This window comes from Engystomops pustulosus, chromosome 7 (genome assembly GCF_040894005.1).
Source record: "Engystomops pustulosus chromosome 7, aEngPut4.maternal, whole genome shotgun sequence".
NCBI classification, from domain to species: Eukaryota; Metazoa; Chordata; class Amphibia; order Anura; family Leptodactylidae; genus Engystomops; species Engystomops pustulosus.
The window spans coordinates 153,362,712-153,374,947 of NC_092417.1; the positions used below are offsets into that span (position 1 = coordinate 153,362,712).

Genomic DNA, 12,236 nt, shown 5'->3' on the forward strand with positions numbered 1-12,236 from the left:
TCAATCTATTCCATTTTACTGGAGGGCCACCTACCTGCTCCTCTGGTTTGAAGAATTTTTGGGACTGCCACATACAGGCACTCAATCTATTCCATTTTACTGGAGGGCCACCTACCTGCTCCTCTGGTTTGAAACATTTTTGGGACTGCCACATACAGGCACTCAATCTATTCCATTTTACTGGAGGGCCACCTACCTGCTCCTCTGGTTTGAAACATTTTTGGGACTGCCACATACAGGCACTCAATCTATTCCATTTTACTGGAGGGCCACCTACCTGCTCCTCTGGTTTGAAGAATTTTTGGGACTGCCACATACAGGCACTCAATCTATTCCATTTTACTGGAGGGCCACCTACCTGCTCCTCTGGTTTGAAACATTTTTGGGACTGCCACATACAGGCACTCAATCTATTCCATTTTACTGGAGGGCCACCTACCTGCTCCTCTGGTTTGAAAAATGTTTGGGACTGCCACATACAGGCACTATCCAAATTAAATTGTCTCCATAGCAGCCTCCACACGTTGTCTCCATTGCTACCTCCAAAAGTCGTCCATATAGCTGCCTCCATACATCGTCCCTTTATCAAACAAGGTGTGTCAGGCAGAAATTTGGGTTGTTTTCATGGATTCCACATCAAAGTTGTTAACTTTGTCGCCACCCTGCTGTGTTATCCACAAAATATACTGGCAAACTTTTACCATTTAGGGATATTATTTCAGCGCTTCTTGCGCATCTGTTTACATTCCCCTCACCCGGCATATCCTAAACTTATAAGAACGCTACTACACTTGATCTTATACAAAAGGTTCTTAGAAGTGCTGTTTGGGGAGTAGCCTAGAGACAGGGGCTTGGATTGGCGAAAGCTCGCCTGGCAGCGGAGCGCCAGCTCCATGCGCATCATGCGCTTCTTGCGCATCTGTTTACATTCCCCTCACCCGCCATATCCCAAACTTATAAGAACGCTACTACACTTAACTTGGTGCAGGCTGGGACCGAGTCTGACCCTGGGGCTGCTCATATACTGGCGACGCAGAGAATTGCGGGGCCTACCTCGGTCCAGGTCTCAAAGGCCTACTATACCTCCTCCCACCCCTCCTCCACCTCCTCCTCCTCCGAATTACCATCCGTGGGCATGGCGCCATCAGTCGGTAGCTCTAGGCACAGCAGCAGTGCCGTCGCTAAGCGACAGCAGGCGGTGCTGAAACTGCTGAGCCTAGGCGATAAAAGGCACACCGCCCAAGAGCTATTACAGGGCATTCCACAACAAAGTTGTTAACTTTGTCGCCACCCTGCTGTGTAATCCACAAAATATACTGGCAAACTTTTACCATTTAGGGATATTATTTTAGCGCTTCTTGTGCATCTGTTTACATTCCCCTCACCCGGCATATCCTAAACTTATAAGAACGCTACTACACTTGATCTTATACAAAAGGTTCTTAGAAGTGCTGTTTGGGGAGTAGCCTAGAAACAGGGGCTTGGATTGGCGAAAGCTCGCCTGGCTGCAGAGCGCCAGCTCCATCACAAGATCCAACTAACATAGTTGCAGCACCTTTAATCTACTACTAGTTCACTGCCTCCATAATAATAATAATCTTTATTTATATAGCGTCATCATATTCTGCAGCGCTTTACAAATCATAGGAAACAAATACAAATGTAATGTAACAGAGCACAACATTTGTATGGAACAACAGGAGTGAGGTCCCTGCTCGCCAGAGCTTACGGTTTATGAAGATGATGGGGTAACACGAGGTAAAAGAATATTTAATGGTCAAGCCATTCTTCTTAGGGAATAGAAAAAAATATAATAAATGGAATTGCTGTCGCTTGAAACACTCAGCCGTCATCTTATATACCAGGTCCAGGGTGAATGGGACTGCAGAGAAGTCTGGTGCCTGTTGGTTGCTGGATAACAGATGGGAGGACGACACAGGACGGGTTAGTAGAAGAGTTAAAACTTCATGCAGTTAATGAGTGTTATAGGCTTGCCTAAAGAAATGGGTTTTAAGAGCACGTTTGAAACTTTGGAGGTTAGGTATTAGTCTGATAGTCCGGGGCAGAGCATTCCATAGAATTGGTGCAGCTCTAGAGAAGTCTTGGAGACGCGAGTGGGAGGTCCGCACTAGGGTAGAGGTTAATCTAAGATCACTGGCGGATCTAAGAGCACGGGTTGGGCGATAGACTGAGATAAGAGAGGAGAGGTAGGGGGGTGCAGCATTATACAGAGCTTTATGGATGAGGGTTATTATTATTTTAAACTATTCGAAAGGAGACTGGCAGCAAGTGCAGCGACTGGCATGAACTGTAAGCATACATGGTCCCCTTATCAAACGAGCTGTGTCAGGCAGAATTTGGGGTTGTTTTCATGGCTTCCATGTTAACTTTGTCGCCACCCTGCTGTGTAATCCACAAAATATACTGGCAAACTTTTATCATGTAGCGATATTATTTGAGCGCTTCTTGCTCACCTCCTTTGGTTCCTCTCTGCCACCCATTGGTTTGAAGCCTGAGTCCATTTAGGGTATGTCGCCATGCCACTCTCTAGCCTGCCGCTGCTGCCGCTGCCTCTGCATGCCGTCCCCTATAGTGTCAGGGTCAATTATTGGATGTTTTAGATGCTATCTAGCTTCATTCTGTCACTCTGTCATGGCCATGCTGTTGCCCATAATTTTGGCATAATGGTGCGATTAGGCAGCCTCAGAGGCATCCATGCATGCTGCCCCTGCTGTTTCCTGTCCATTTCCGTGGTGTTTCCATCCTTTTCTGAGGTTCCCAGGTGTTTGGCCAAGCTTCCCTGTGCAGAGCCTTGGTCCCCTTGAAAAATGCTCGAGTCTCCCATTGACTTCAATGGGGTTCGTTATTCGAGACGAGCACTCGAGCATCGGGAAAAGTTCGTCTCGAATAACGAGTACCCGAGCATTTTAGTGTTCGCTCATCTCTAGTTATTGTATATAAAATGTCCGGGAGTTATTACATGTCACACAGCCGTCCTGTGTTAATGATTGCTGAATCCTGGTGGTCTGGCAGGACTCTATAGCGCAAGTCTGGCCACCGCTGCCAGAGTGTGACGTGGTCGTATCCGAGGAAGCTATCTCGTTTCTAAGGATCAACATGGCGACATTGATGAGAAATTATCTTCCCACAGGAACATTTTTTTAATAAACATCCAATTGAAGAAATGTTTACATAAGGCAAATGAATTTAATTAAATGTAAATGCCCAGATGGGAATACCCCTTTAACTTAATTAGATATTACTATGCATCTAGATTGTCTCCCTTGGTGACTCTGCATAAGAAAGGAAATTTACCCCATTGGACACAAATTGAACAGTCCGCTTGTCCGCAGCTGCCGATCGATGCTTTGCCTTGGATGAGACCCAGGGAGAGACCTTTGATCATGAGCCCACTCCTCTCTTCTATACTTTGGGATAGAGTCAAACGTAGCTTTAGACTACAGTCACCTCACAGCCCAGTTGCTAGAATACTGAATAACCCTAGATTTATCCCTGGCCAACAACCCCGTCAATTCAAATGGTGGACAGATAAAGGTTTATACCGTATAGGGGACTTTTATGATAGACTAGGCCTTAGATCGCTGGAATTTTATAAATCCAAATATGATATACCAGAAAAAGAAGTGTTCAGATTTCAGCAGATTCACCATTTCCTTCAGAAGTTGAAAGAATCATGCCCTGACTTCACCATACATACGGTTTTTGAAGGTATATGTCTGACGCAAGCTGGACTTCCCCATACTCTTTCTACCATTTATAAAATTCTTAATGACCAATCGGTGAAATTGGGATATATGTTAGCATGGGAAAGGGACTTAAATATGACCTTCTCTTTAAGAGAGTGGCAAGACATGGCAGAAAACACAGCAAAAATTTCTATTAATATGGCACTAGTGGAAGCTAACTATAAAGTACTACTCCGGTGGTATATGGTCCCAACCCGCATAGCGCAAGCAGTTCCTACCTATTCTCCGTTGTGTTTTAGAGGCTGTGGTAGTAGGGGTACTCACTTTCATAAATGGTGGGAATGTCCCAAAATTCTAAGATACTGGAGGAGACTTTATAATATGTTATGCTCCATAACAATGATAAATCTGACATTATCACCCAGCCAAGCATTATTGAATGGGAAAATTCCGTGAATTTCAGCTTCTGTAAGGAGGTTTATATCATTTTTTTTTCTAGCAGCTAAGATTGCATTCTTTTGGAAGAAGGCCACGGTCCCCATGGATCTGATTAAACATAAACTAATGTGTACAATGGTAAATGATAACCTTTATTGTTCAGAACAGGACAAAATGACATTATTCAATGAAACATGGCAGATGTGGATAACATACCAATCAAGAGTTTAACCTCAATGATTATACAATGCACTCGATAGGACCCCCCACCCCCTTCTGGTCTTTCTATTTCCCTTCTCTCCTTGATGTTTTTTCCCTTTCCCTTCTGTCTTACAAAGATGATAGCTGTTAATATAGAACTACAATGCATTCGGCAGGTCTCTTTTGTGTTTCCACATGATAGCTTTGCCAGACTTGCCGTGGTTTGACTATTGAAATGTGCAATGCTTGCATATGATACCCCCCCCACTCCCCCTTTTTCATTTCTGTAACCCTCCCCAAAAATTCATGGAAAAATTAATAAAAAACATTGTGAACCAAACAATGGCAGATATACATCTACTACTATGAACGACACATGGTCTTATTATTAGCGCAGGTTTCCGCAGAGCCAGCCTTAGGCTACATTCACATGACCATATGGGGAACCTATGTACGGCTGCAAGCTTGCGCCCATACATATAACCCCAATAGATGGCAATGGCCGCATGGAGCGAAACGCGTACCGCTCCGTACCACTCCAATAGGACATGACGTATCTTTCCCAGTGTGTGCGGCCCGTACGCCGTGCATTTCTATGGAGAGGGGGGGGGGGCACCATCACATTTACTATAGTCTCTGTCTGAAACTGTAGCAAAATACTCTGCCTGATCTACAGGTCAAAACGAGTGGAATATATTCCCTTATTCACAGGCTGGACCCTCTTAGTGGATATGACAGTATATTACAGGGGGCCCAAGTGACACTGTAATATACTGTAAGTAGTGACTGCCGGCTTCTCAGCAGAGGGTAGGGGGAAACAATTGCGCCCCCGCTTCATGTAGCGTCCCCTCTTCATGTAGCGCCCCCTCTTCGTGTAGCACCCTTCTTCATGTAGCGCCCCCTCTTTATGTAACACCCCTCTTCATGTAGCACCCTCTCTTCATGTAGCGCCCCCTCTTCACGTAGCGCCCCCTCTTCATGTAGCGCCCCCTCTTCATGTAACACCCCTCTTCATGTAGCGCCCCCTCTTCATGTAGTGTGTACTCTATGTTATACAACACAGGACATACAAGGACATATTATCAGAAGGAATGATCTGGAGAATATAGAAATATCCTGACCACAGATTCCGCTAATAACCAAAGTATTTATTCAGAAACTAAACCAAGATCAGTAACGTTCTCTTCCTCTGGTTATTGTTATGCGGATAAAGCCATTGTTATCAGAGGAGATTGGACTGAAAGGCTTCAATGCCAAGGTGAAGCCTTCCCGTTGTCTCTGCAGTTTACATTGATGCGGGTAAAAGCCGGGCAGCTGTTTTAGAGAAGATTCAGCTTCTGTTTTCCTGTAGACTGAGTTGTGTGTAGCGAGGGCTGATGGAGGTGTCACAGTGACACTCTGAGATCGGCTTGTGTGGTCACTATAGAGGTCTTCAGACGAAGCTCAGAAGCTTGTACCATCTCCGCGCTCAGTCAGGCCCCACAACTCAGTGATTCCAATCCAAAAGCATCTGCCATCTGCTTTACATCCTCTGTCTATAGGCTACAAAGAAACATACATTTATACTTTATTGTCCCAAACACAGAATTAAAATGTAACAGGTCCAGAAACACATCATGTTATATACACATCAGACTATATACACATCATATCATATACACATCAGACTATATACACATCATATTATATACACATCAGACTATATACACATCATATTATATACACATCATGTTATATACACATCATACTATATACACATCAGACTATATACACCTCATATTATATACACATCATATTATATACACATCAGACTATATACACCTCATATTATATACACATCATATTATATACACATCATATCATATACACATCATGTTATATACACATCAGACTATATACACATCATATTATATACACATCATACTATATACACATCATATCATATACACATCATGTTATATACACATCAGACTATATACACATCATATTATATACACATCATATTATATACACATCATATTATATACACATCAGACTATATACACATCATATTATATACACATCAGACTATATACACATCATACTATATACACATATTATATACACATCAGACTATATACACCTTATATTATATAAACATCAGACTATATACACATCATACTATATACACAGAGCTATAGCTATAGCTATTTCATTGAAAAGAAACTTACCTTATGGTTCAGTTGCCAAAAGACCAAAACCAATCGTGAATGTGACCCAGTAGGGATCCAGAAGTGGTCAGGTCAGGGGGCTACATCCAAGTCCTGTTCTAGGATGCAATCCAGGGATTTCATGTCGCTGGGGTCCAGTCTAGGCCGCTGCAATCCTCACAACTCCCTTAAAAAAAAAACATAAATACTTTATTATAAGGAGTAAGATTCTCTTAGTGAGAAAGAAATGTAAAAGAGCAGTTACATGTTTACAGGTTAATGTTGTGTTACAATAGAAACTTCATATGGAAGTAATGTTACCGGCTAACACTGAAATTACCAATGTTCTCCAGAAGTTGTAACATGACTCTGTACTTATGTACATGCCCCATGTAGAAAGGGCGCCTATAAACGTCTTGACAGTGACCAACTTCAAAATGCAATAACTCCCGAACCCTGGAACATAGAAGCTGCAGAACCTCCCTTTGAATATGTTGTATGGATTCTGTATGGATACTTAACAGAACCGGAGATATTCACCTTTAAAGTTGTACTAAAGAATTATTTTTATGTACAGCTTTGTATTCCCGATTGTAACTTTAATAATGGATATCTCCGGTTCTCTTAAGCATCCATGTGGTGTCTGACCACTAGGTAATAAATGAGTATCCTGGTTACTACAACTTATCCCCACTCCACAGGACGGAGGAAAGTGTCTGATCAGTGGTAATCTACCATTGGGACCTTCTCCAATCATCTCCTGTACTGTGTATGAATGGAGCAGTAAGTTGTGTCTGTGCATTGCTGGTCCATTCATTTCTGGTAAAGATATCACTGGGGTATCAGCGAGAGACCACCACTGATCAAACTGTATATTCCTACTAATTGGATGGTGGATTACTTGTAATAGATAAATATCCCTATAACAAGGTCAGGCAGATGTAACTTACTATACTTTATAAGACTGAATACTCACAGTGCCGCCTCCTTTCTGGATGATATTCAGGATTTTGATTCTCCGGGGATATATGGTGGTGTTATACGCAGCTGCTCCAGGTCTTCCCAATTGATGCCCTTGAAAAATGGATGAGATCTAATACAACTGTTGAGTCCTAATCGTGTATTGGGATTGTCATCCAGCAGCTCCTTGATGATATTTGCAGTGTCTCTATGAAGGCCATAGGATGGGAAAGCTGATGGGATACAGCGGGAGCTGGGGAGTCCTGTGGCCAGCTGGAAGAGCACAACCCCAAAAGAATACCAGTCCGCTGCTAAATTGTAAGCTTTTCCGGAAAGAACCTCTGGAGCTACGTATCTGGGAGTACCAGCTTTTCCACAAATACCTTGTGTTTTCTTTACTGCCAGGCCAAAATCTGCCAGTTTCACATGTCCAGAGCTGGCAATGAGGATATTTGAGGGTTTTATATCCCTGTGGATATATCCTTTTCTATGCAGGAATTGGATGCCGGAGGTGATCTCTGCTGCGTAAAATTTTACACTTGATTTAGGGAGACGTCCGCTGGTTTTAAGATGAGTTAGTAAATCTCCACCAGAGGCGAACTCCATTGCAAAGTACCAGAGTTTTTTGGTGGCAAAGGACAGATGGCTGTGGATAAGGAATGGGTTTCCAATTGCTATTTCTAAGACCTCCTGCTCCGTGCGCAGAGACATCTCAGCCGATGATGACTTTCCTCTGGGGACAGTTTTTATGGCAATATGGCATTTTTTTATCACATCCCAGACTTTCACCACTTGTCCAAAGCTTCCCTGTCCTATGACCTCTTTTCCTGTGTATCTTTTCGTATTCATGGTAGCCCCACTATCAGGGGGGGTCACTTTGCTAGGTCCAGGCTTGGGCTCCTTCTCTTCCTCAGCCTTTGACCCGCATCTCATCCTCTTCTGAGAAGGACCAGTAAAAGGACTTACTGGCCTTTTTCTGTTTTTTAGGGCTTTTTCAGCCTCTTTGCCTTGCTCCCTCTCTGGGCAAGGCTTCTTCTTTGGGGGCTCTGATGATGAGAGTGCCTCCCTACTCCTCTTCTTACCTCCATTTGGGTCTTCTTTAATTTTTTTTGAAGATCCCATGTCTGCAAAATGGCACACTTAAAACGCACGTCTGTAACCAACAGTCGCCAATGGAACACTGAACACGGTTGCCAGGATCAGAATCATGTAGAATCTTATGATGTCATATTAGAACATTCTGATGTCAGTAAACCAACATGATTAACCCTTTACATGCTCTATGTCTTATAATGTGACACTGCTCTATCTTTAACATGTATGACTGGGGAATTGGGGTTGTATGGGGAACTATAGGCCATGCTTACTCCACTATGGATTCTGGGAAAGGAAAATGCATATAAGCATTCCATTGACTTATGCAGTGCCCTGGAGCAGAGGAGCATTGGACTTTAGACATTTGTGGAGATTTGAATATTTCCCCTATTTGAACCATTTCTAACTTTATTTCACATTAAGTTCTAGTGTTGTATGATATACATTCTGTATACTAGTACGGTGTCTATATAGACCTGTAGTTGGTTAAGTATGGAGAAAAATGGGCTCATGATAGAACACTGCCCGAGGAAAAGTAATGGGTCCAGTAGAGCGTGAGGTGCAGATCTTTTATCGGTGAGGCAAACAGCGTCTTCATAAGGCCAGAAATGTAATAGCAGCAGGAATTTTTCTTGCCTGTTCCGGCGTTGAAACACATAGCCTCAGCAATAAAAGGTGTAAACTGTAAACTCAATTGGACCCATTATTTTCCTCTGGTCATGAGACCATTTTGCTCTAAACGTAACAAATTACCTAACTAGCTGGGCCCCCTGGCAAGTGCCCACTCCAGGGCTAGACCCTGCAGCCACAACCACACCAGTCACCCATTAACCAAGTATATTAAAAGGAACCTACTCCTAATTTTTACCCTTATTACTATTATAGACATGAAGAAAGGGTTAATGAACATTGAGAAAAAAATGTTCTGACTGCACATCTCTAAAGAGAAGTAATTTCCCACAGCTATAGTCGAAATTGCTTGGGAGGGGAAAAGATTTGATTACTGCTAAAGCAGATAGACTGACAGCTTCTGTCTGTAGACTTGTTTACCTCTTTAGAAACTTGTTGCCATTGAATATTTTGTGGATTCAATGTAAGTCAGTGGGAGAATTCTTTGTCATTGTTTGTGCTGAAATGTATCTACTCCTTCCTGCAGTAGAGGGTATATAAAGAGAACACTTACAGTCCCTAGTATCCTGCAATTTGGAAACAAGGCTTGGAAGAGGATAATCTGCCCGACTCCCTGGGTGACGAGAAGAAGAAGAGATAGGGACACCCTGACATAGACCCTATGGCCACCGTACCAGCCTTCAGAATAAGTGAAGGACAGACAGTCTCTAGGTTAGTTCTGACAGGATTAGTTTCCTGGCAGCTATAGATATTGGGGGACATGTACTATGGCGTTCCCTCCAGTTTTGAGGCGTTCTCACCGTATGTTCTGCTTTCTGACCAACTTATTAACTGGCGGCACCAGAAAAAATGACTTTTTCCACCTGCTCCAACTCTGCTCCAAAAAGGGCCAAGGCTTTTGCGTAGTGGAAACTCCAACACAATTAATATAAGTCATTGCCATTTTGGGGGCTGTAAACTGGTGGAGGCAAAACTCTCTCACTAAACACTAAAACACATAAACACCAAAATACTGAAATAAAAATATGAAAATACAACAGAAAATCCGCTGTAAGAAAATCTGTTTTTGATGCCCATAGCAGCCGCTCACAGCTCAGATTTCACAAATCTGCTCTGTGATTTTCTTTTTAATAATGTGATTCTTTATTATGTTTTTCTAAAATACAAAAGTCAATATTTACATCACATAATTTACCACACAGATCACACAGATTGAGAAAAATCAAGTAACCAACAGATATTATCAATTTCATTCCCAAATTCCACTCCCTCTCCATTCCCTGTGCTGTGATCGTTTGCTATGGATGAATAAGACCAAGGAGTTTCCTTTAGATGTTTTCAGAAATCTAACTAAATATATAGCGCCCAAAAAAATTAAGGAAACACGTAAAAGACAAATCCTAGAATGTTCGGTACAAAATTGAATGTGCAGATAACAAAATCACATAAAAATATCATCAATGGGAATTTGTTAACCAATGGAGGCCTGGAATTGGAGTCACACACAAAATTAAAGTGGAAAAACACACAACTAGCTGATCCAAATTTGATGAAAAGCCCTTAAAACAAGTCAAAATGTGGCTCAGTATTGTGTGTGGCCTCTGCATGCCTGTATGACCTCCCTACAACACCTCGGCATGCTCCTGATGAGGTGGCTGATGGTCTCCTGAGGGATCTCCTCCCAGACCTGGACTAAAGCATCCGCCAACTCCTGGACAGTTTGTGGTGCAACGTGGCGTTGGTGAATGGAGCGAGATATGATGACCCAGATTTTCTCAATCGGATTCAGGTCTGGGGAACAAGCGGGCCAGACCATAGCTTCAATGCCTTCATCTTGCAGGAATGCTGACACACTCCAGCCCAGGGGCGGACTGGGAATTTAAAGTGGCCCTGGAAAAAACTGTAAAAGTGGCCCCATTCGGTGGGCGGGGTCAAAACAAGTAGGCGTGGCCTTGTGATGTGGGTGGAGTTACTAAACTCCATGCAAACTGTTAATAGATGGTCTAAATCAACATGTACACCGCAGAGAAAGAGACTCATACTGCCTCTTTGTAAAGGAATAACACTTCTATTTTAAGAGCACACAACTTAATACTGCCATATATGTACACTAAAAACATACTACAATACCTTCTCCAATAAACAAGAATGTAACTAGTATAATACTACTGCCCCTAAGTAAAATATATTGTAATACTGCCCCCTATCTACAAGAATATACCTACTATAATACTGCCCCCTATCTACAAGAATATAACTACTATAATACTGCCCCCTATGTACAAGAATATAACTACTATAATACTGCCCCCTATGTACAGGGATATAACTACTATAATACTGTCCCCTATGTACAAGAATATACCTACCATAATACTGCCCCCTATGTACAAGAATATAACTACTATAATACTGCCCCCTATGTACAAGAATATAACTACTATAATACTGCCCCCTATCTACAAGAATATACCTACTATAATACTGCCCCCTATGTACAAGAATATAACTACTATAATACTGCCCCCTATGTACAAGAATATAACTACTATAATACTGCCCCCTATGTACAGGAATATAACTACTATAATACTGCCCCCTATGTACAGGAATATAACTACTATAATACTGCCCCCTATGTACAAGAATATAACTACTATAATACTGCCCCCTATGTACAAGAATATAACTACTATAATACTGCTCCCTATGTACAGGAATATAACTACTATAATACTGCCCCCTATGTACAAGAATATAACTACTATAATACTGCCCCCTATGTACAAGAATATAACTACTATAATACTGCCCCCTATCTACAAGAATATACCTACTATAATACTGCCCCCTATGTACAAGAATATAACTACTATAATACTGCCCCCTATGTACAGGAATATAACTACTATAATACTGCCACCCATGTACAAGTATATAACTACTATAATACTGCCCCCTATGTACAAGAATATAACTACTATAATACTGCCCCCTATGTACAAGAATATAACTA

The 12,236-nt window shown here is 42.1% G+C and overlaps 1 protein-coding gene across 1 annotated transcript; it reads right to left on the reverse strand.

Moving 5' to 3' along the window:
- Nucleotides 1-5,786: 5,786 nt before the first annotated feature.
- Nucleotides 5,787-8,664, reverse strand: LOC140069002 (protein kinase C delta type-like). Its single transcript, XM_072114347.1, has 3 exons — nucleotides 7,512-8,664; nucleotides 6,557-6,722; nucleotides 5,787-5,888 (listed from the first exon to the last, which is right to left on the reverse strand). The coding sequence occupies exon 1, from the start codon at nucleotides 8,615-8,617 to the stop codon at nucleotides 7,538-7,540; it is 1,080 nt and encodes a 359-aa protein (XP_071970448.1). The 5' UTR covers nucleotides 8,618-8,664; the 3' UTR covers nucleotides 5,787-5,888; nucleotides 6,557-6,722; nucleotides 7,512-7,537.
- Nucleotides 8,665-12,236: the final 3,572 nt, after the last annotated feature.